Source organism: Clarias gariepinus, chromosome 3, assembly GCF_024256425.1.
Source record: "Clarias gariepinus isolate MV-2021 ecotype Netherlands chromosome 3, CGAR_prim_01v2, whole genome shotgun sequence".
Classification (NCBI taxonomy): Eukaryota; Metazoa; Chordata; class Actinopteri; order Siluriformes; family Clariidae; genus Clarias; species Clarias gariepinus.
The window spans coordinates 34,993,883-35,019,415 of record NC_071102.1 but is presented as its reverse complement, the minus strand read 5'-3'; the positions used below and the strand labels follow the sequence as shown (position 1 = coordinate 35,019,415).

The window sequence follows — 25,533 nt, the reverse complement described above, 5'->3', positions numbered from 1 at the left end:
AGAAGCTGGTAATGGCGCTGGTCTCATCTGGCTGGCCAGTGTGTAAGGAATGTCCAGCTTCACCTGTGCCACTCAGTGGAGTGAATTATGCATTCATTGCCTCGCTCTGAAGCAGATCTGTTTCACACGCACTCTCCTTTTTCTTTGCCCTGGGTTCCTGGGTCTCCCTCAAGGCTGACTGTACAGTGGAGGCATCTGAACCTGGCTGTGCATTATGAAGGAGAACGGGTCCTTGTGTCAAGTGGAGCAGCTGCCCCATAGGTGCCTACTAGAGCCTGGGTGCCACTCTCAGAGCTGCAAACGCAGTGGCCGGATGTCCATCAGCGCAGGTGTTCGAAGCAGAGCCAATGGGGCCGTTAAGGCTCTGTGCAATGACCCCGAGTGCGGCACCTCCGTCAGGCTGGAAAGCACAGGGCAGATCCAGAGGGGTGGACGAGGCGAGAAGGCGTTGGTGACCGGGGGTGCTGGCTTCTTTGGCTTTAGGCTTGGCAAGGCTCTGGCCATGCAGGGCATCAGTGTAATCCTGCTGGATCTGCATCAGCCACGGTGGGAGCTTCCAGACAGAGCAGTGTTCCTGCAGGTAAGGAAGGTTATAATACGCCTTTTAAAAAGTAAGATTTGGGAGAAGATTGTTATCCAGCAAAATAGAAGGAATACCAAGCATGACCTTGTTACTCCTATATATAAAATTGTGTATATGTTTCAGTTTTTAAATGCTTGGGCTTCAGTGATATTAAAATATTATATAATAGACAGACATGCTCTCATCTGGCTCTCATCCTATTTGATAGATTGACACCCAGACCAAGAATAATAGATTCTCCATGAACTAAATATTGTAAATGTGGTGTCCCACAAGGTTTTGTTTTAGGCCCACTATTATTCTTACTTTTGTCTTGGACGTGCAAATAATAAACATAATGTGAGTCAGAGCATCTAGTCTGTTATCCTGGTATACCTGTAGATGCTGGTCGATCATCAGGGCCCTGGGTATAATTATCCGACAAAGAAGGAAATGTGCAAGCCTGACATGATGCTAAGAAACTTGCGTATGATGTTTGTATGGACAGAACCACTGTAACCTGTCGGCTAAATCAGAATGCAGCAGGGCAAGAAAGCCAGAACTCATTGCCCCAGGTTATTTCCAGCTACTGTACAATGGCTGCCTATTAAGTTCCACACTGATTACGAAAGTCCCGCTCATGACATTCGAAGCTCTGAATGGTTTTAGCTTCGGCTTATCTTGCTTAACTCCTCAAGCAGTATAGCTCATTCTCTTCACTTACTGTACTAGCCAAATGTTTTTTATTTTTTATTTTAAGGCACAGCTTAGATAGTAGATTTTTACATTTTTACACAGACCTTACACTGCAAAAGATCTAAGCATCTTCTCAAGTGAACTATTCTTGATTCTAAACAAAGATATCTAAAACTTCTTAACATAAGATTACAACAAACAAAATATATTATTGTTAAGCCTATTTCTAGTCAAAATAAAAGTGAATAAAAGGCGCTTTTCCACTTGTGGATAATTTAGCTATTTTTTAAGAGTTTATTTCTTATAAGTATATTGTTTTATTTGGTTTGTTGTAATCTTGTGTTAAGAAATTATAAATAAGTTTGGTTAGATTCAAGAATATTTCACCCAAAAGAGGATGGGTTTCCTGTTGAGTCCAGTTTGTCTCAAGGTTTCTTCTTAATTCCATCTATGGCTCATCAAGGACTATCTAATCATGTTAATTCATACCCAACTTTTACATTTCATACAAATTTCCATTATTTTTTTTGATCATGTAAAGCTGCTTTGCAACAATGACAATTGTCAAAGTGCTATACAAATAAAATTGAATTGAATGGAATATTTCACCTAAGATGTAATTTTTTTTTGCAGTGTAGACTTGCTATTTCGAAGTACAAATCATATTCCAGCTAACATTGGTAATAGCCGATGGGTGTTAATAGAACAATAAATTGACTATTTTTTAAATTTCTAATTAAATATCAGAATGTTTAATTCTTTAATTTGATATCTATACAGATTAATCTCACATACATTCATTTATTCATTCAAATCTTAAATAATTTTTCATTGCTCTACTCAAGATTGGCTCCTGGAGCAATGCAGGAGAGCAAAAATTTGCACACCCTAAAAAAACAAAAATTGAATATTTACATAGAATTGATTTTAACCAGATAAAATTTTTAATACTTTCAACGGGGATGTACTGTATATCAGAAATGCAGCCACTAGACCTTTACATTACTTTAAAGAACATACAATAGAGATAAAGACTAGCCTGTGGCAGATGACGGGGTAATGAGCGTCGGTTTTCGGCTCGTGGTAGCCTAGACTTGGAGGGAGGGGTGTGTAAGCGGTGCAGGGCAGCTGGGTGAAACAGAAGCAGCACGGTGCCAGGTGCGGAGCAGGGCAAGAGTGCAGCCTCAGGTTTCAGGACCACGGTTTAATGACCCCGTTCCTCGCTGATGCACTCAGGTATCACGGAGGAAAGAGTTAATATATAAAAGGTCTGGTTGTGGTGTTTAAATTGTTATCTAACTTGTACAGTATTTATATTATGAAACGTGTAATAATTAAATGTAATAAGTGTAATAATTAACCCTTGTGACTTGTACTGTATGTGGCGATACCTCTATAGCGGGATTATAAATCATTACAGTATACAGTTGAAATTGGGACAAGTGTTTACTGGAATGAGCAACAGAACATTTCTTAATGATTACAGTAGAGCTCTTGGGTAACTCTACCCTATCGACACTAGACTTTTTGGATAGTGTGTATCATGAGTGTGCGTGTGTGTGTGTGCAGGGTGATGTGCGCGACTATGACACCCTCTATAAGGCATGTGCCGGAGTGGACTGTATATTTCACACTGCGTCCTACGGCATGTCAGGACCAGAACAGGTTAGTACACAAGATCACACATAACATCACCAAATACTTCCTCTGTAGGTGTAGTGTTACTTAATGCAGTCCATCTGTTGAGCTGGACAAAGTATTGGGTCCCCTGTTCCCCCATTCATTACTGACAAGAGACCACTATAGGAGCAGCACTGAACTGGTATTCCCTGAGTGATGATAAGTGGTAAGGATGAGTGGTGTTAGATGGGGATTTAAATACCTCAACGTCACTACTGGTTGTGAGAAAACAGCCAGCCAGCTAGCCAAGATGATGATAATTGTCTAACGCACAAAATTAGGCTTAGTCTCTAAATTCAAACACTTTAAGCATTAAATGAAGCAACAAATGTTTGTAGTCATCGAACCACCCATAAGTCCTTGTTGAACATCTCGTTCCAGATGTTCTCCCTCTTTCCACTAGATGTTCGAGGAGGCTGTGGGAGTTTGTTTTTAATCAGATATTCCTTAAAAGCATTATTGTGCTCAGATGCCGATGTTGAGGTGTAAAGATGCCTCCAGTTCCTGTTCATCCAGAAAGTGATGGTTTAATGGGGTTGAGTTTAGTTATTGCTCTGTGCAGGAATCTCAAGATCTTCCACTGTAACAAACTTTTAACACACACTTGGAGTTTGGCTTGATGAATGTCACAGGTGTATCATCATGCTGGAGCTGTCTTAGTTCTCTTAGAGCTTTCTACATCCTAATTAAAGAGGTGTTTGCTAGCTGGTTGAATAGCAAGGTCCATTCGTTGCTTTTATCATACAGGAACTGGTATTATTTTCTCTTTCTCATTCCTTTAGCTCAGGAAAGAGCTGGTGGAGTCTGTCAATGTCGGCGGCACCAATAACGTCATAAACGGTGAGCTAGTCTCTGTGTGTATTTTTTTTAAATATAGTTTCACTAGTAGTTACTCAATTAGTCTAGGTCATACATTATAATACAATTAATGTTCACTGCATGCTCAAAGGGCTGTGTCTGGCTTTTAAAAGGATGATTTTTTTTAAGGCTGATGTCAAAGATGTCTACGTTTCCCAGTGAGACAAGGTTGATGTTAGTGTTTGCTTTTGCACAAGTGCTACTTTTGCTAACAAGTGCTAAAATGTATTTTGACAAAGTACAGCACTATACAAGTAGTCTCTTACTTAGGAACATTCAAGTTACAAATTTCTCCAGATATGAACAGACCACGGTTCTGCGAACATTCATACATCCGAACAAATCACTGAAGTAGCTCACGTGTATTGTACAAAAAATAGACATTGGACTGTACCAGATATTATATTGTGTATAATATTTACAAATATATTTTGGATTCTCGTCGCATTTTTATGGTGCAGAGACAGCACTGTTACATTTACCGTATGAGATTCCTTTCCTTAGGTGTGATTACGGTTTTTGGCCACATGATGGCAGTGTGGGGAAAAGGGACAGTTATTAAGCCAAGCGGCTTGGTATGATTTACATTGTATATTCGTGTGAAAGCCGTAAAATAATTCTTCCAACAGACTTGAGAACAAATTTGACTTATGAACATTCTCCCTGAACAGAACTTGTTTGTAAGTCAGGGACTACTTGTATCTTATAAGAAAAATCTTTTGCAGTACTTTCTAAGCATTTATTTCCATGTTTCCATGGTCCGATGGTCCCCAGATTTATATGACGTATTTATATGAGCATGGCCAAGAGCCCTTTGTTAGCTTGCCCTATTATTAGCAAGTTTTCTGCTTGCTAAATTTCCTCACCTTCATATATTTTTATATATATAAGGCAATTTGTATTCTGCTTATTTACAATACATTGCCAGAATAAATATTATCCTAGCTAATATGAACAATATTTGAAACAAATCCTACAAAGTTAGTTAGCTTTAGTCCACTGTTTTCTACGTTACTTGGTTCCAGCAAGTGTGTGTTTTAAAGGTTATCTAGCACCGTTAGCCTAGAACCGAATGACTCAAAACTCAATCAAGCACTTGTGTGAAACTTAAATTCATATGAGCTTGTGGGACGAGTTAAGTTCTTCTCATGCTGAAGTGTGTGAGTAGATAACATAGAGCTCAGCGTGTGTATGCGTGTTGCAGTATGTTGCGAGCGTGGCGTCTCCAGACTGGTGTACACCAGCACGGTGAACGTGGTGTTTGCTGGGAGGCCTATTGAGGATGGGGACGAGGACTCTGTGCCCTGCGTGCCTCTGGATAAGGTAAGAGACAATGGTGTATACTGTATGGAGTGAAAGGTTAGCGAGGTGAACCAAGCAAACCTGACACCTGTGGTGTGTAAGTGTGTGCTACAGAAGCTGCTCCCATCTCATCACCCGACATATAAATGATCAAGTAATGAACCCTAGATCAGTCACGCTAACTGTACGGCTGTACCTCGTGTCATCGTCACTCATAACCACACCGCCAGCCGTATCAACTCTCACTATGTGACTTTCACTCGAGCGTGAATGTCGGAGGGACAGATCCCGTTACAATGAAAATGATCAAAGATCTCAATCACTGATCCTGGATCCGGTTCGGGATGCTAAAGCAGGGGAGCTCAAGTAAAACATAGCAGACAGACTGACATTTCATTAGCATAGCTGTATTAATTAGTTGAGAGTCAAAAACATGCAGTCACCAGTCGATTTTATTTGGGTTTACGGATAACTTTGTTCCGCTCATATCATCAGCTGTGGTTGAAAGGTTTCACAAACCTTTACTGTTTCTTCAGCTTAACTGTGCTGCGCACGCACTTCTGGTGTGTTCTATCTGGTTCAAAGAGTCTGGTTCAAAGAGTCTCAACAGAGTCTGTCTCTGTTGAACTTGATGTCCTGAGTCATGTTTAAACATTGCCAAGAGAGTGTAAATAAAATTTTAATTTGATGAATGTCTGGGGAAAAAGTCAATTATTAATAATAAGTGCATGTAACTGTAAAATCTGCTACACAAGCTTGAATTGCTTGAACTAAGAACAATTTGTCATGTGTTTGCCATTTCTGTTGAGGTTTCCCCCGCCCCCTGCATACTCAGTTCATTCTACTAATAAGGTTGGGTCCAGGTTTTTTTTTTAAAAGCAGAAATATGTGATGCAAAACACAAAACATATTATTCAATCTATACGTCTATAGTTTAGTCCTAACGGCCAAGCCAGTGGCATTAGTGGTAATGAAACACTCCCTGAGACGACATGAGGAAGAAACCTTGAAAGGGACCAGACTCAAAAGTAAACCCATCCTCATCTGGGTGACACCAGATACAGTAGCACAACCATACATGAATCCCTTCTGTAACTGGGTTCCATATTCATAAGTGTTAAAGGATTTTATTGACAATTACATTAAGTTTATGCATAGAGGCAAAATTTGTAGTGTTGATCCTTCTGTTTCATAAGGTCCGCTGAATTTCGCCCTGTCGTGCTGTCAATCAACTTCTAGGCCACATCTGATGGCACAACTCAATGCTTGGAGTTTGTCAGAATTTGTGGTTTTTTGTTTGTCTACCTGCCTCGTGAGGATTTATCAAATGATCTCAATGGAATTAAGGTCTGGGGAATTTCCTGGCCATGGACCCACAATTTTAATGTTTTGTTCCCTGAGCCACTTACAGTAGTTATCACATTTGCCATATGGCGAGGTGCTCTATCAAACTGTTTTTGCATGGTTGTGAGAAGTTGCACTTGGAGGCCGGTTTACTGTTGGCATGACACAGGATCAAAGGTAACATCTGACAAAAAGAAATTAAAAATTAATTTTTAATGTAAAAATTAATTTTTTGTGTCATTCTCAAAACTTTTGGCCATGGCAGTAAGCACCAGCTCAACAACTCAATATAATATAAACCTAATATCATATAACTAGTTGAAAGTTCATGAATAGAAATTTATATAAACTTTGTTCAATTTGTTAAAATTATGTTAAAGGAATAAGTCCATACCGAGGTGGCTAAATGCAACAAAAGGTTAAGCTAAGACCTAAACAAAAATAAATACATTGAAAGTGAATATATTAAATACATAAAAAAAAAAAAATTTAATAACTGCAAACCAAACCACTAACATTAAATGCAAAAAAGTTTGTTTTGCTGCTGTTTTTTTTTTTTATATCTGTCTCAGTCCTTAATATAGCAACTGGCCAGTGAAGACAGTAATATAAGACATGCTTTAAAGCAGCTGGCCAATAAAGACTGTACTGTAAGATATGTTCCAAAAAATAGCTGTCTAATGAGGATGTAGTTCTAAAAACCACACCCAAAAGCAGCCGGCCAATAAAGACCCAGTACTGTACAAGATGGTTAAAGCATTTGGCCAATGAGGATGCAGTACTGTCAGACACCCCATTAAAAAAAAACAAAAAAAACTTCAATTATTTTTGTTTTAACTTTTTGACACAAATCTAATGTCACCTATAACCGCCTTGTTTAAAAACTTCTTCTGGTCTAGATCCACATGATTTCCTGAGAGCTGATTCTGGATCAGTATTTTACTGTGAGACATGAAAACAATGGGAAACCTTTTTTTTCTGCAATTACAGGAAATGACTTAAACAAAACAAAATTAGTAAAAAGAAAAAAGAAAAAAAAAGGTTATTTTGCTATGATCCTACAGGAAAACACCTGGAACTAGGTTTATTTTCAGACATCACCAGTCTCCCCAGTGGTCAAAGGCAGAACTGCAGGATGTCTTCAGGACCGGACAAACCAGAGACCAGGGCCCGTATTCACAAAGCTTCTCAGAATTCTCTCAGAGATTTCCTATCTTAGCTTAAAAAGTCCTAGCTGGGGGTCTTTAAAGTGATTTAGGAAACTTCTCAAAACAACTCTTCTAAGGAACGTACAAAACATTTTATCTTAGTGAGGGGGTGTGGTTGACCCTGTTGCTAGGGATGATGCAGAAATTCAAGGACTGTGATTGGTTACTAAAAAAACAACCTCTGACCTCTGCAAAGTTCTTAAAATGTGCTCTTTGCATAAATGATAATGGAGCAGACAGTGAAATCATAATGTCTGTATATAAGGAAATTGTATAATCATGACTACAGGCTACTTTACAGCAAAGTTACTGTTATAGGCTAAATATCTTAATGTTAATTAAAACAACCAAATGTTAAAAACGAGTCTACTTTTGAAGCAACCAATTTCCACACAGTAGTTACTATATTTTAGTTCTTACATTTATTTACTATACTGATTTTATTACTTGTATCATTTTAGATTAATAGGAGCAAAATGGCTCAGATTTTACTAATTTACATGATTGCAGGACAGTCTGTTTAAGTTGCACTTTTGGATGGTATGTAGCCAACAATCCATGAAAAATTGCAGGAAGTAAAAGAACAAGAGAACCAAATTTTACAGAAGAGCAGTGTTTACTTTTATGTTTAGTTTTTGGAGAGAATTTATTTTTTCCGCCATTTTGTTCTCTGCTAGTGAAACTCTTAAGCCTCTTGAAAGTCCTCGTCTCTACTCTTAACAATTTTTACCTTATGAGCTGTTTTAGGGCTAAAATGTTTCGTAATTTTTTTTCACTAAGATTTTGTCCTAAATTTAGGAGGAAATTCTAAGAAAATGTCACAATTCTAAGAATTTCCTAAGAATTTCTTCATTAAGAACAACTTTTAGGCTTAAGAAGCTTTGTGAATACGGGCCCTGATGTTTTCACTGAACAATTTGTCATACTTAATTATCATATACATGATCATACAGATCTTCTCCAGAGCTGGCTTATAATCCGACTGTCTTCACAGTATTCATTTAAATACCCTGATGTTGTACAACCACAGAACACCACTTACTCTTACACTCGTCACTTCCTACTCATATCATTTTGTCTTTTCCACTCATTTAATTCAGCTCCGCTTTAAACTAAAAACGGCTCAAATTCTCGTTTAGTGTAAAACCTCGTCCCTTGTTTAGATTGTGAGTGTGAGTGCCAATTATACCAGACATCGTACTCCTCCTCTAACGTCACACAATCATAATTACTCCGAAGGGACGGGAGGCGTACGGCAGGACGTCAGTTCAGACCACAGGGGATAACTTCTTATTTAATTTGGATTTAGCGGAGATGTGAGATCGCAGGCTTAGTCTCTGTCTCATACGTCACTCTGGGATCTTGTTGAAAAGATAAGATGAAACTCAAAGGTTATGAACAGAGGTGGAAAGAGTATTAAAATTTAAAGTACTGTTACTTTAGTGAACTTTTACTGAAGTACAGGTAAAGTAAAAAGTAACTCATGAAAAATTTACTTAGAGTAAAAGTTACCGAGTTACTTTATTCGTTTAACAGCGGGGTTGGGATGGGGGATGGAACACCCTTGTATAATAAATCGGTTCCCTTTGAAGTGCTTGAAATCAAAGTGGTCGCTTAAATCGCTTCATAAGAATTTGTTGGCATTTCACTTTCAGCTGTGTCTGCATCACTGACATCTGTTTTGTTCGTCTCCACCGTTCTTGTGAATTTAGCGCGTTTGTTCTCCTCGCCCATAAATCAATCAGTGCAGTGGTTTCCGGGGTGCAATTTTTTCCCTTCCTCGTTGTATTATTTGTATTATTTTTTATTTTCATTCATTTATTTTTTACTCGGTAGTGAATATGATTTAAAATGTAGTGAAGTACAATACTTCAAACAAAACATACTTAAGTAAAAGTAAAATTCCAGATTTTAAAAACTACTTTCAAAAGTAGAAGTACACAAAAAATCTACTCAATTACAGTAATGCGAGTAAATGTAATTCATTACTTTCCGCCTCTGGTTATGAATGTGTACAGTGAGAAATAACACACTCCGTGTTGCGCTGTCATAGAAAAATAATCAAAGACAGGGCGGGAAAAGTACTGTAACGTCACTCCATCACAATAACCTGTAACACCACATCTTGAAGCGTTGTATCCCTCTTACATGGCAGAAGTAAGAAGTGCTATTTATTAAACAACGAGATGTCATATTTTTATGGGTTTAGAGTTTGCAAAAATGATTCCGAATAAAAACCTCCTGACCAATCAGGATCCAGGATTCAGCAGCACGGTTTAAAGCAGATTTTTTTGTGTGTGTGTGTTTGTGTGTGTGTGTGTGTGTGTGTGCGTAATTGTGATTGCAATACTTAGCACATAGACCACTATTCCAGGACTAAAGCCATCGCCGAGCGCATGGTCCTCAGCGCCAACAGAAGAACCTTACAAGGTACAGATCCTTCTCTCTGACCCTAAGAGGTGAAAGCCATCTCTTATGTGTGTGTGTGTGTGTGTGTGTGTGTGTGTGTGTGCATGATGATGAGGTACCGTGTGCAACCGGACCCAGCGGCACCTCTGACACCTGTTTAAATTTAGAGCTTTACAATAAGGCTGAGCTGCCAGGTAAACCCGACACTGGTGCGTCTGTAACTTTCGCATCCACTCAGACCTGTGTGTGTGTGTGTGTGTGTGTGTGAGAGAGAGTAAGTGCTTCTATTTATGGATCAGTGTACAAATCATTTTTTCATATATTTTTTTTCTGTGTGTGTGCTTTACAAAGATGGTGGCCTTCTGCAGACGTGTGTGTTACGACCTTCAGGTATTTACGGTCCTGAGGAGAGGAGACATCTACATCGAGTGATGGTGATTAATTCTCTCTTTCTCTCTCTTCATTTTTTCTTTTTTCTGTCTTCCCTATCATCCTTTGTCTTGTTGCTTTCCTCTCGCACTCTGTATCTCTCTTTTTCTCCTTTCTTCTTCTCCGAATGTCTTCTTTTTTTCTTCTCTTTTGATGTGTGTTTGTCTTTGTCTGTCTCACTCCATCATTATCTCTATCCCTGTCTGTGTTTCTCTCTCTCACACCCTCTTCCTCTCTCTCTCTCTCTCTCTCTTTCTCTCTCTCACACACACACACATTACTTGGCTCCCCTGTGTCCAAAAGTGTACAATATTAATGAATTCTGTGAGAGGCTCCAGTTACAGTTCTATTTCCCTCTGTCACACACGCACACACACACACACACACACACACACACTAAAAAAAAAAAAAAAAAGGGGCAACAGTGCATTTTTGCAGTTCAGTATAAAGTTCAGTATTATCTGTAAATTGAACAGCATATCAAAATAAAAGTCACGCCTCGTCTCGGAGTCACTTTCGCTAAATGTTCTCTGTACACCAGCCCAGTAGTGTACGAGATAAACTGTAGAGTTTAATTTTCTAATTATGCATTAATAACTCTCGCTTTCTCTCTCTCTGTCTCGCTCTCTGCTCTAGGTGAACGTGGAGCGCAGGTTGTTTAGTTTCACTTTCGGTGACCCCAAGGCCAGGATGAACTGGGTACATGTGGACAATCTGGTCACGGCTCATGTCCTGGCAGCTGAAGGCCTCATGCCTGAGAGAAGCTGTGTCGCAGTAAGCCTTACGCACCTCACTATCTACATCAGTTTTAACTGTACCTCCGGGGCGCCATTGGCCTGGTGTCTCCCTAGAACAGACCTGAATAGGATTTCTTCTCAGCTTTCTTCTAAATGTACAACCTAATCTGCAGTGGCAATTTATAAAGAAACTCTAGATAATAGTTACATATACGTTTTTTAAGTGCAGGGAGAAAGTCACACCCTCCCATACATTCTTATGTAGCTAAAATAATCAGTGGCAGGATGATGTGCTCATGTGAGGTCACTGTTGCCGCCCAGATGCTTAAGGCAATGGTTAAGGCATTGGACTGTGGCTCGGAAGGTCCCAGGTTCAAATCCCATGACCACCAACTTGTCCCTGTTGGGCCCTTGAGCAAGGCCTTTAACCCAAAACTGCTCAGATGTATAATGAGATAAAAAAAAAAATTTAAGTCGCTCTGGATAAGGGCATCTCCTAAGTGTATGAATATCTTTTTGTAACATCATGCCAGGGTGTGTTTTATTATAAGCCTTCAGTTTGTTAGGGAGCATAGAGAGCATAAAAGGACTTTGGAACAATGGAAAAAGGTCATGTGATTGGAGGAGTCCAGTTTGAGCCTTATTTTTTTTAAATATACGGGACCCGCTGTATATACTTCTGTAAAAAAACTGCAAAAATATATAGTGCAATAAAGTGTCATAACTATTTTTTCTAACTATTATTGGATCCGTTCTTCATGGCTTCTTTGTGGAACCTGAGCTCTTGACAGCTACCTGCTTTACATATCATGATCTAAACCTGGGATCTAAACAGAAACCTGGATTGCAATCATGTCCACCATCTCAAAAAACAGCAAAGCATGACAAATCCATAATCGATTAGACAGTCCGCACCAGTGCTAGCATTAATAAACATTAATAATAAAGAGAAGAGAGAGAAGTAAAACTCAGAAAGAGTGCACTGACGGGGTTGCGTCTTGGTTTCAGAATGGACAGGCCTACTTCATCAACGACGGCGAATCTGTGAATGTGTTCGACTGGATGACACCACTGGTGAGTGCTGTTCGTATGCGATATTTAAGCCATGATATCACACCAACTTTACACAAGTGCTGTTACACTGAATATTCAACATGATGTTACTTTTATACAGTCAATCTATTAGTTAATATTGAGTAAAAATAGCATTATAACAGACACAATATGGCAAACATGTTTTTGTTGTTGTTCTATCTATTCTATTTCAACTTAACATACTGGTGAAGACCAACAATCTAAGTATAAAGCACACAGTGAAATATACAGCAGCAGTGCTTTTTATGATTAAAGAATTAAACACTTATTTAAACGAAAATAATCAATGAACACGTTGTGTGGTGAAACCACTGATGATTTGATCCCATAGTGTTATCCTGTAGTGGATGACTTATCTCAAAGAGTGGTTTTTTTTTTTGGGTTCTACAAGAAATCAGTTTGCTAATAACTGCAGTTTTTTTCTTTTTTTTTTTTTTATAACTGTGACCCCTTTAACATTCTGCTCAACTTTTTGGTAGAGCACATTTTCAGTTACTATATTTTACTGGAACATGAACCTAACCTGTTTAAGCCATCTCTACCACTTGGTTGAGCTCTGCTATGATTTAAAAAAATTCCACTAGACATTGCTGTGTCTTCAAGTAATATGCCTTTTTAATTGCTTTGTAGCATAACACAAGAAATAAAGTGGATTAAATTCCAAAAGCGTGTATCATATTCCAGCGCTGAACAAAAATTTAACAGTTTACGTCACTTTTTCAGTTTTTATGAATTAATACTTTTACCATAAAGTGACATCTTAACCATTTGGAAGAGGTCTTTTACCATCTGGGGTCTTTTATTGTCCTTAATAAAAAATAAAAAATAAAAAATAAATAAATAAATCAAAGAAAAAAATCCATTGCTTTGTTTTTTAGTGATCTCATTATTCATCTAAAATTACATTTATTGTTTGTTAACATTTTAGCTTTTGGCCTAATAAGACAAACAAACAAACAAAAAACCCTGAACCTCGTCATCTTTCCGAGACTCTTGAGTTGAAAGATCTCCTGAAAAGTTAAAATGACCACCTTATTTTTATTACAAAGTACTGACACTGGAGACTCCTTCCACATAATCAGAAATCATCCTCATATCAATGTGGAGCGTCCGATGTACACGTCCCTGTGAATGAGCTGTTACTCACTACTGTCAGAACTGCTGTTTTAAAGAATTAATCACAAGTTTTAACTCTGATCTATTTTTAAAATCCTGTTTCTCCTCCTTCCTGAGCAGTTCGAGAGACTGGGCTACACTCGTCCGCTGATCCGTCTCCCAGTTTCACTCGTCTACTCAGCAGGTAGGACACATTTCTTCTGAGATTAATGTAATCACCATCCCTAATGAAAATCAACATTTAGAATGGGTTTACCATGACCTGATGGTGTGACGTGTGTGTGCAGCATTTCTGATGGAGCAGTTACATGTGGCTCTGAGGCCCGTTGTCAAGGTTCCTCTGCTCCTGACCAGAAATGAGGTAAAAACTCATCTCTTTTTGTACTCTGTTGTCTTGCAAAAGATGACAAATCAAAGATGGCAGATAATTCATTTGAGATTTCTTCTTATATAACCTTGAACGGTTATAGTATATGCTCAGCGTCCACTTTAATAGAAACACCTGTTGTTTACGGAGTTATTCAAGGCAGCAACAGAGCAAACCATAAAATCATAGAGATATAGTGTTCATGTTCATGTTTTGTTTTATCTTTGTAAACTTAGAAAAAATCCCAGGAGTTTCTAAAATACTCAAACACCTTATGCCACTGTTAAGGTTACAGGCTTTTTCTTCATTATGATGGCTTTTTCTGCGTGATGTTCTACATTGTCGTGCTAACACACGATTGGCTGACTGGATAATTGCATTAACATGCAGTTGTTCCTATTAAAGTGAGCACTGAGTGTACAGTACAGTGAGCGTATAATTTCTCTCATGCCCCTAAAATTGAGAAAACTAAGAGAGAAAATAAAATACACAACAGACATTTGACACTTAACAGACATCATCGTGGTGAGTTCAACATGTACACAAAGATGTATTTTATAATTAATTGTAATCAGGGCTTATTATTCAGTAATTACTTAAAATTATTCTCTTTTACTTTTACACTTTCATGTTATCATGTCATCTGGACTTTTAGAAACGAGAAGTTTCACTGCTCATCCATGTAGCTTCACCAGTCTAAGGGGAGTCCTCCAAGGTCAAACAGTCCTTACCTGTCTGAAAGTCTTTTTATGTTAACAATAGTGAAGGTGTGAGTACAGTAGGAGTGGGAGTTGTTAGAGAGTAGGGGGGAAGAGCTGTTAAGAAGAAACAGCAATAGAGAGAGAGAGAGAGAGATTAGAAAAGAGTCTGCAGGGTTTGATGATCAGAGACAGTAGGGACGTCCTTAAATGTGGCTTTCCCTTTTAAATGTGGACCTGTGAAGAGGTCTTGATCTCTCTTGGGATGGATAAAAGAGCAGATGGGTTGTGCCGAAGACCTCCACCTCTGTTGCACATAGACGGCTTCTTTTACTCCTCTCTCTCAGACTGACGAAGAAACGTTTCTACCTAACAGGAAAGATGTTGAGTTGACATGACTCAACTCCCAGATAACCTCACCTGGATGACTTCATGCTTTTGTTTCCTCACCACAGCTCCTTCCTTCATTTCTCACCTATTTAACTCCATTGTTTTTTATTAAAGCAGTAAAACAACATCAGACAAAATGATTATTAACGTTAGATTATTAAATATTTGTAAAGAGTTTATTAACATCATTAACTAAAGAGTTCATTAACTGTGAGAACTTGGGATCTCATGATGTACACTAGGGTGATTTTATTGCGTGCTGCCTCTGGGTTAATTAGCAGCATGGATCCTTGTTTACACATTGTTTATCATTGTAAAGTCATTGTCAGTAATCATGATGAATAATTCAGTAAGTAGGTGTGATTGTACGTCTCCTGGAAGAAAATCACGCTCAGGGATAAATGTCAGGTGGTAACAATATTAACTTGTCCTTAAAGGCGCTAGATTATACTTCTTATTGAACAACTTACCGTATGTGTTAGAGTGTTCCAAAATGTGCCCTAAAAAGTTCCAGCTGAAGTACAGCTCAGATCATGCATTTCGTTCTGTTCCACTCCTGATTCATAAACACTGTTTTAGTGTCCTAAACTTTAAAGGCAAATGAGCTACTACTGCCCCCTACTCCCCCACACCAATACACCACCAGCAGCAGCCTGAACCACCATGACAGGATGGATCCATACCTCCATGTTGTTTATCCCAAATCCGAAAGTCGCAGCAGAAATTAAGATGCGCCAGACCAGGCGACTACATGTTTCTCTTGTGAACATTTTTTTTCTTCTTTTAGAAGTATATATACTTATAAAGTATAAAAGGGAATAAAACCCTCAGGGTTGTGCTGTTATAGAAAAATAATCCAAGATACATAGTACAATGGAACCTTGGATTACGAGCATAATTTGTACCCTGAAGTGGGGTCATATTTCAAAACACTTGTAAACCAAAGCAAATTGTCACATAAGAAATAATGGAAACTCAAATTATTTGTTCCACAAATAATTTGAAAAAAAAAAATCATAAACATATAATTAACACAAAATATAAAGTAAAAATAAAACAAATTAACCCGCACTTTACCTCAAAAGAAAGTAAAAATAAATCCCGACAGATAAGTGTTTGCTTTGATGCGCGCAGGCGCTGTGTGTGTTTCTGTGTGAAGCTAAAGTAGGAGAAAAGGAGGAATCAGACCCCCCTACCTCTTCTCGTCTTACACTGTAACCCTTCTTGCTCGCTTATTTGAATTTTTCATACACACACACAAACACACACACACACACACACACACACACACACACACACACACACACATATGTTAATGGAAAGACTGTTTTAGCGGAAAAATTTACATTAATGACACAAAATTAATGACACTCGCATGAGCTTATGCTAACGGAATTACTTCTGTAAAGTAAAAATAAAACAAATTAACCTGCACTTTACCTTTAAAAAGAATCACGACAGAGCAGTTTTCCTTTAGAGAGAGAGAGAGAGTGTGTGTGTGTGTGTGTGTGTGTGAAAGCAAGGGGAGGAGGGGTGTGTGTGTGAAGGGGCACGGTGTCCACTGACGCACGCAGACAAAGTGCAGGCTGAAAATGGATTTTTAACCTCTTTAATGAGACACGTTTGTTATAAGAAACAGTACATGCGTGCTGTACACACGCACTTACAAACACAAAATAAAATTTGTTTTACGCACACACACGTGGTCACAGTGTTATAGTAAACAGTACACGTGTGCACGGATGTTGATTATACCAGTGTGAGTCGCGCACTAAGACCCTGCAGGGGAGACGATTACCCACAATTCCAGCAGCGCAAGAGAAAGAAAAACCGTTGGATCAGTTGTGATCACGTGACGCTCTGCATCAAAACAGGAAACGCATGCGTGATACATGATCCTCGGTACTTGTAAACCAAGACTTGTTCTTTTCCCAAGTTTATCAACAGTCTTTGCTTGTCTTGTGGAACACTCGCAAATCGTGTTACTCGCAATCTGAGGTTTCACTCTATCAGTTACCAACCCGCCGCTATAAAGACTCATTTCCTATTCAACCTCTCTTTTTATTCTCTTTTGAAGTTATACGAAAAAAATATTTACTTTTTTTTTTTTTTTAAATCATAAGCAGATATATAAACCAGTGGTGAGGTGCTCAGGTTTAAATCCTGAAAACAGCTTTAAAAGTGAAAAAGTTGATCTGAGCACGGACTAAAGTGTTTATTCTAATTCACACATTTAATTATTTTGTGTACTTGTAATATTTTCTAATGGGGAAGATATTATTTTAGTTGATTTTCCCCAAATCCTATCGAAGAAGCCAGGCACAAGTGAAGTCTAGACATGGTTGAGCGTGCTTAATGACTGAAACGTGAGAAGGAGACGTTGGGGCTCGGAGCGCTGATTCTGCTCGGCTGTGTGAATTAATCATAAGCTCGGGCTCCTTGGATTCACGCTAAGTTTTGACAGATGACACAGGCATTTGTGAACCAAGAGCAGTGATAAGGGGTTACGTGAATGTTATTTTAACACAAAGGAAGGAGTGCTTGGGTTCGGATCAGAAATGCAGATTACCAAATTTCCTTTTGAATACAGACTATAAGTCTGAGTTTAATACTGAAAACTGTTCTTATGAATCTGTGCATTATTTGACTTCCCTGTTCCTCTGAAAAAGTCTCAGATATAATGAAGCTATGTATTTTGAGAGATTACTACATTTTTCAATTAAATTTTATTCATATAGTGCGTTTAACAATGGTCATGGTCATCAGAAGAAAATTATGAAAATGTGTGAAATGTAGGCGGCACGGTGGTGAAGTGGTTAGCACTGTCGCCTTGCACCTCCAGGGTCCGGGTTCGATTTCCGACCAGGCTTGATTCCCGTCTCTGTGTGCATGGAGTTTGCATGTTCTCCCCATGCTTGGTGGGTTTCCTCCGGGTCCTCCGGTTTCCTCCCACAGTCCAAAGACATGTAGGTAAGGTTAACTGACGTTCCCATATTGCCCGTAGTGTGTGAGTGTGTGTGCCCTGTGATGGATTGGCACCCTGTCCAGGGTGTACCCTGTCTCGTGCTCTAAGTCTCCTAGGATAGAGTCCAGGCCTTGTTGGGCCCTTGAGCAAGCCTCTTAACCCTTTAACTGCTAAAGATAAAAATGTAAGTAACTCTGTGGTTAAGGCATTGGAATGCAATTTGTAAGGTCCCAGGTTCAAATCCCACGACTGCCATGTTGGGCCCTTGGGCAAGGCCCTTAACCCTCAACTGCTCCCATGTGTAACCAAAATAGGCTTGTAAGTTGCTCTGGATAAAGGGGTCCACCAAATACCTAAATGTAAAAGAAGACGACAGTTAAGTATGGTCACAGTCACTTTATGTACAAGGTGAATGTATGGATTGCATTTAGGGACTCTGATAGGACCAAAAAATAGAGAGCCAGAAAAAAAACACAGCCTTTTTTAAGTTAAGATTTTGCTGAATATGAAAGGACTCTGAAAGGGCATTAGGACCATGCTGTATGTAGACTGGCTTGGTGCCAGTCTGATCGATGGAGATTTTCCATGCAGATACCCAATCCTCCATGGTAAGAGGAGAAAGGCGCAGGGGGCGTCGGTCCTGTGCCAGCCGAGAGCATGGGATAGTAATGCCACCATGTAAATGGACATAGAATCCGATCTGAACTTGACAGATCCACGTCCAGCTCTTAGCATGCAAAGCGGTCGGGATGTGACCTGATCAAATAGAGAGCACGAATAGTTAAGATGGATTTTTTTTTATTGTCCAAATCCCCAGCTTCAAATACAAACACTTACATTTAAACAAGAAAAAAATCTGCCCTAAAAAATGTGGACCAATGAGGGAAATGTAATAATTCATGATGAAAATTTCTGATGAAAAAAGAATTTTAGCATTTTTTCAATGAAAGATTTTTTATTTACCAAAATGGCTTCCACACGTATTACTTAGGAGTGCAAAGAATAGCACTACGTCAAGCTCATCCTGTTATTTGTTATATCTGTTTATTATTTTGTTTTATATATATATATACACTATATATATATATTGTGGCGTGGGCGGGGCGGCGGCTGACGACCAGCATGCCTTGCGGGGATGTCGGTGTGTTCACCATGATGGGGAAAGGTGTTTGGGTTAGTGACTTCGGCCCTGTTGTGTGTGTGTTGAGGTGTGTGACGTGTGAAATGTGCTCTAGTTCAGGCTGACGCTGAATTAGAGGTAGGCTCCTGAGTGAAGGTGCTGCTCATGCCATTACCGGCTGTGTGCTAAATAAAGTACTCCCAGCCATTGCATTGGGTAGCAAATAAGCTCACTCGTCTCTCCAGCATTGTTCCCGGCGTAAAAACGCTACATTGGTGTCAGAAGTGGGATGGAGAGTAACGGGTTCGAGCGCACAACGGAAGATCTACTGAAAATCCAAGCGGGCCGCCGAGTAGCGGAGCGACTACTCGCGAAGAAGCGCTTTCCCGACGGCGCTAAAGCGAGCACACCACGGCAACCAACGCGGAGCGGCGAAGTGAAAATCCCGGCGCTGGATCTCGGGGCGGAGGCTGGCGCAGCGCAAGCGCCGGAGCAAGAGACAGCTTCGCGCGCCGTTAGCCGGCAAAGCGTCCTGCCGCTGCGCGAGGCCGAGCGCGCTGAGCCCATATCGACGGTACATCACGGCGGAAGAGCCGAGCGACCGCCTGCAGCTCAGTGGCGCTCCGTTCGTGAACCTAGCCGGGGACAGGGCTACCCGTCGCGGCTAGGCAACGAGCAACTCTCCGACGGTTCGCGGCGAGGCCGAGGCACGGGACAGCGTACACCAGCAGCCGCTAGACTAATGCCGGGAGGACGCGTGGTAAGCCGCGCTGGGCTTTACATTGACTGTGTGCTGGATGGTGTCTTACTGCGGGCGCTCGTGGACACCGGCTCCGCTGTTTCACTGCTGCGCTCTGGATTACTGGGGCAAAGCGAGCGTGTTTGCGGACGGCCTGATCCTGCCTTCAGCATCTGCACCGTTGCTGGGGGCTACGTGAAGGTAAGGGCGTGTCGCACAGCGCGAGTCCAGGTGGGTGGCCGAAATTATTCCCACGGGTTCGTTGTGGGGAATGTTGAGGAGGACTGCATTTTGGGGTTGGACATTCTGGAGAGATGGGGTGCGGTGCTGAACTTGTCCAGCGGAACTCTTCGTGGTAACTTTGGGGTAGCCAGGTTGCTTGGACCCAAACCACAGCCGGACAGGTTAGCAGCACACACCCGGGGGGCGGAACTTCCAAAAGCAGACCGAGCGGGAAATCTGCGCGCTAACACCGGCGCTTTACCTCGCCGGCCGGGCAGCAAAGCGCGTGGCCGGTACTGCGAGCAAGTGGCGCGCCGTCACGACGTAGAACCCTCGACGCAGGACGTTCCCCCCGTGCAGTCCTCCAGGCCCTCCCGTGGTGATCAGCCGTTCAAACCAGCATGCAGCCGTCTTACAGCGTCACCCGCAGTCGCTCCGCCGGTCTCACAGCTGAACTGTGAACCGCTCCTCGCCAGGCAGAAGGGCCCCACCCAGCGCTCGCGGGCACCGCTGCAAGACTTTCGGGTGGGGGCACCTATGGAGCGAATGGGCGTGGACACTCACAGCCAGGGGCGAGATTTTGCTGCTGGCGAGCAGGTGTGGGTGTGTTCCTCCAGAAGGAGAAGGAGGGGGCTCTCGACCGGGCGTGTGTCTCACTGGGTGGGCCCCGGCACGGTAATTGCTCGGCTCTCCGATGTCATCTACCGGGTGCGGTTGGCGGGGCGGGTACGAGTTTTGCTCCACCGGGACCGTCTTGCGCCTTACCAGCCGCACGCCGATGAAACATTGAACTCTGTGGAGGCCGGACCGCCTCAGGACTATGTTCACGTTTATCCCTCACCTGCCAAAGGACGCCGGCGTTTCCACCGCCAGCGCCGACCGCCTCCACGCCTTCGAAACCAAGTTCGTCATGGTGACCAGGGACGGTCACAGCTCGGGTGGGGGCAGTGTGGCGTGGGCGGGGCGGCGGCTGACGACCAGCATGCCTTGCGGGGATGTCGGTGTGTTCACCATGATGGGGAAAGGTGTTTGGGTTAGTGACTTCGGCCCTGTTGTGTGTGTGTTGAGGTGTGTGACGTGTGAAATGTGCTCTAGTTCAGGCTGACGCTGAATTAGAGGTAGGCTCCTGAGTGAAGGTGCTGCTCATGCCATTACCGGCTGTGTGCTAAATAAAGTACTCCCAGCCATTGCATTGGGTAGCAAATAAGCTCACTCGTCTCTCCAGCATTCTTCCCGGCGTAAAAACGCTACAATATATATATATATATATATATATATATATATATATATATACACTCACCTAAAGGATTATTAGGAACACCTGTTTAATTTCTCATTAATGCAATTATCTAATCAACCAATCACATGGCAAGGTGAAAATCACATAGAAAGGTGATTTAAGCAATTTTAAGCATGGCATGGTTGTTGGTGCCACACGGGCCGGTCTGGGTATTTTACAATCTGCTCAGTTCCTGGGATTTTCACGGACAACCATTTCTAGGGTTTACAAAGAATGGTGTGAAAAGGGATAAACATCCAGTATGTGGCAGTCCTGTGGGTGAAAATACCTTGTTAATGCTAGAGGTCAGAGGAGAATGGGCCGACTGATTCAAGCTGATAGAAGAGCATCTTTGACTGAAATAACCACTCGTTACAACCGAGGTATGCAGCAAAGCATTTGTGAAGCCACAACACGCTCAACCTTGGGGCGGATGGGCTACAACAGCAGACGACCCCACCGGGTAGCACTCATCTCCACTACAAATAGGAAAAAGAGGCTACAATTTGCACGAGCTCACCAAAATTGGACAGTTGAAGACTGAACAAATGTTGCCTGGTCTGATGAGTCTCGATTTCTGTTGAGACATTCAAATGGTAGAGTCAGAATTTGGAGTAAACAGAATGAAAACATGGATCCATCATGCCTTGTTACCACTGGGCAACCTAAGCATTGTTCCTGACCATGTCCATCCCTTTATGACCACCATGTACCCATCCTCTGATGGCTACTTTCAGCAGGATATTGCACCATGTCACAAAGCTCGAATCATTTCAAATTGGTTTCTTGAACATGACAATGAGTTCACTGCACTAAAACGCCCCCCCCACAGTCACCAGATCTCAACCCAATAGAGCATCTTTGGGATGTGGTGGAACGGGAGCTTTGTGCCCTGGATGTGCTTCCCACAAATTTCCATCAACTGCAAGATGCTATACTATCAATATGGGCCAACATTTCTAAAGAACGCCTTCAGCACCTTGTTGAATCAATGGCACGTAGAATTAAGGCAGTTCTGAAGGCAAAAGGGGGTCAAACACCGTATTAGTATTCACATATGAAATGCGCGCACACACACACACACATACATACTCTTCACACACACACACACATACATACTCTTCGCGCACACACAAACATACATACTTTCCGGTGTGTGCAGAAAGTATGTATGTGTGTGCGCGGAAAGTATGTATGTGTGTGCGCGGAAAGTATGTATTTGTGTGTGTGTGCGCATTTCATATGTAGTTGTTTGAGCAGTTAGTAGTATATATGTATGTGTGAGTGTTTCATATATGTGTATGCAAGTGTTTCATATGTGTGTGCATGAGTGAAGTTTGATTTAAGCCCTATACGGCGCCTTATACATATATACAGTATATATACAGTATATATATAGATGTAGATATAGATTTTAAATATATTTTTTGTGACCATGTTTACATATACCTCAAGTGAGAGACTCCAACTCCACATCTGTGTGTAATCTTACATCAATAATGCTCAAGTCCCTAGTTACATCTGATGTCTGAAAACCGATGTGGGCTCTTAACCTAGCTCTGAGACCCAGAGGGTGTTTATACTTATTGAAAATGTGTTTTTTTGTGAAACACTTTTATTAAGGCTTTACTAGGAGGCATTTGTGAAATTTTGCCAGGATGGCTGAGCGTACTGTATATCCTGGTCAGTGTGAGAAAAGTCATTACTAGAAATGTGCATCTTGGAAAACGACTCCAAAACTGTAAGGGAGCCTCTGATTGGGGTTAAGAAATACCACCACCTGTTTTATAATTGGTAGGAAGAATCCAGTCTTGTATGTGATTGATAAGAAACCATGAGCTCAAATGTGAAACTTAAATTGTTGCTTTTTTTCACAGTTCAGCACATGATTTTTACTCACTCAGTCACTCACTCATCGTCTGTACCGCTTTATCCGGTGGACCTGGAGCCTATTCCATGAAACTTAGGGCTCGAGGCAGGGTACACATTGAAGTACATGATTTTTATTGAGTTGTCATTGTTGCAATTTATAACTGCAGTACATATTTCAGTCACACGGGGGAGTTTGTAAGTTTTCTTCACTGTCATGGTTTTTTGTCATAATTCTGTCTGCAGTTAAGAGTGAGAGTAAAGGAATAAACACAGGTATTTTAAGGTGTAGCCTCTCAGAAATGTCCAGAAATGTTTTACCATTTAAAGTAAATAAAAATTGATAAATTAATTTGATGTGTAAATGTCAATAAATTGATCAGTAATATTCATGTACGCACATATAAACTTTTCTCATGATTTATATTATTTTCTCATGATGTATATTATACTGCCTAGTGTGAGTCAGTTTAGTATTTATGTTAAGTGGGTCTCTTTAAAAAAATGTTTTAGAAACACTAGTTTAAGTCACAAGTAAGGATGATTATTGAAATAATTAAAAAAATTAATTATTCACCCTAGCCTACTGTATGATTGGTTGGAAACCTCGAGAAAGTGTTTGTTCTTTTTTTCGTTCTACCAGAACCTTTTAAGTAGAATTCTTTTGTCTTATACGTATTTTCCCACTAGAACCTCTGTCGAATATTACACAATCTTTATACTTTACCACAACACTACAGAAACGTTAGAAATGTGAATAATACACTTCAAATACAGCCTTTGCTAAGACAATTTTCTTCTATCTCAATGCAGGTGAGAAACATCTCAGTGAGCCACACCTTCAGGATCGAGAAGGCGCGCCAGGAGCTGGGCTTCTCCCCGAAGAAGTACACCCTCGCCGACTCGGTGGACGAGTACCTCCAGAGCCGACCTGACGCCTCCGAATCCTCGCGCCCTTTCCTCTTCGCCATGCTGATGATGATGATGCTGGTGGGACTGGTCTTGCTGATGCTATGCTCAAGCTGGCATTAGCATTAACACGTGCACATAGCACCCCCCCCCCCAAACCCTGCTTTGCTTTCTGATTAGGACCACCTTATACATGCAGATAGTCTGTAAATATCTTAGTCACGTGTGGTTTTGCAGTTTATTAAGTTGATTTAGAGTATTAATTAATTTTAGGTGCAGTGTCTGTCCAAATGTACCTGGACCTGTGTTCTTTATAGTCTAATATGTTTTATGATTATCAGTCAGTAGCATGCATTTAGGGAAAATAATTACTGACTGGTTGATTAGTTTTCTAACAGCATATCTCTGAATATGTTATTCCTTTTATTATTTAATTAGGAATAACATCAAACTTTGTATCTGTTTAATGTTCCGGATTACCTGCAGAACAACTCACCTGTGGCAGCTACAAACAGCCGTTCCCTCACTATACGCAGCTTATCATGTTACCAAGAAAAGTACTGTACAGCTTTACCTCTGACTGTCAGGAATTGCTAGCACCTCCCTCCATAAACTTCACCTTATGAATGATTATTTATGAAGATGCTCTTGTAGCTTTTACTATAAAGATGATAGTAGCATATTGGAAGAAATAAAACAGCTACTACTATGCTGTAATGTAATCACAGTCTGACTAATGGAGGAAGAGGATGATTCTCTACTAAAAACAATGATACTTCTTCACCAAGTGGCGGTGTGTGTGTGAGTGGATGAGCTCACGTATTTCTTAAACTATCCATATAAACATTTAATTGATGTATCCAATTTTCCATTTCCATGATCCTGGATGAAGGATTAGACTGAACACCTTGCTGTTCAAGACGTAGTTTGGCGGTTTATTATTATTATTATTAATAACAACAATAATAATAAAATACCCCCTGTTTAGTAGTAGACAGGCTAGTGTTCTTCTCTCCAGTACATATTTTAATATGAGGGACATTCAAGTCAAACAGGGACTTTTGAGAGTTATGAGGATATAATCCCCTGCTACACTAGTGCTTGGATACCATCAAGAGAGAAAGTTTTCTCAGTATACTGGAGCCACGTCTGAAATGCTGGCCTCCCAGGAACTCCTTTAACGGCCCAAACCTGTGAAAATGGCTTAGAGCGAGGTCAAGACAGTACAGAGGAGGGCAATAACTCCCAGCTAAGTTCCTTTAACGTAAAAGTGGTGTTTGTGAATGTTTGTGTGTACAGGTAAAAAAAAAAGCGTTCTGTACATTTTTTGCCTTCTTTAAACAGAAATTTTATCACAAGTCCAGGGTTGACTTGAATGCCCCTCATGTTATACATGTGAAGGTTATCGAAAAACATAACCTTCTTAAAGAAGTTGCAGCTCTGTTGTGGATTTTTTTACATGAAAAATAATGTTTATCCAGCCTTTTTTCCTGGTGAGGGCACGGCTGTTGAATACACAATTTATATTTTACAGTACAG

At 40.7% G+C, this 25,533-nt stretch overlaps 1 protein-coding gene across 1 annotated transcript; it reads left to right on the top strand.

The window, feature by feature from the left end:
* The first annotated feature begins 214 nt into the window (after window positions 1-214).
* sdr42e2 (short chain dehydrogenase/reductase family 42E, member 2) lies at window positions 215-24,117 on the top strand. Its single transcript, XM_053491929.1, has 11 exons — window positions 215-580; window positions 2,828-2,923; window positions 3,721-3,778; window positions 5,001-5,119; window positions 10,005-10,080; window positions 10,411-10,493; window positions 11,125-11,262; window positions 12,234-12,299; window positions 13,557-13,620; window positions 13,724-13,797; window positions 23,899-24,117. Exons 1-11 carry the CDS (start codon window positions 215-217, stop codon window positions 24,115-24,117), a joined length of 1,359 nt encoding a protein of 452 aa, XP_053347904.1.
* Window positions 24,118-25,533: the final 1,416 nt, after the last annotated feature.

Bases quoted from the DNA above. Each gene is read 5' to 3' on its own strand.
- sdr42e2 (XM_053491929.1), top strand. From the start codon at position 215: ATGAAGGAGAACGGGTCCTTGTGTCAAGTGGAGCAGCTGCCCCATAGG. The intron at 5,120-10,004 runs GTAAGAGACAAT...TGCAATACTTAG, and splicing joins CCTGCGTGCCTCTGGATAAG to CACATAGACCACTATTCCAG. The intron at 10,081-10,410 runs GTACAGATCCTT...TGCTTTACAAAG, and splicing joins CAACAGAAGAACCTTACAAG to ATGGTGGCCTTCTGCAGACG.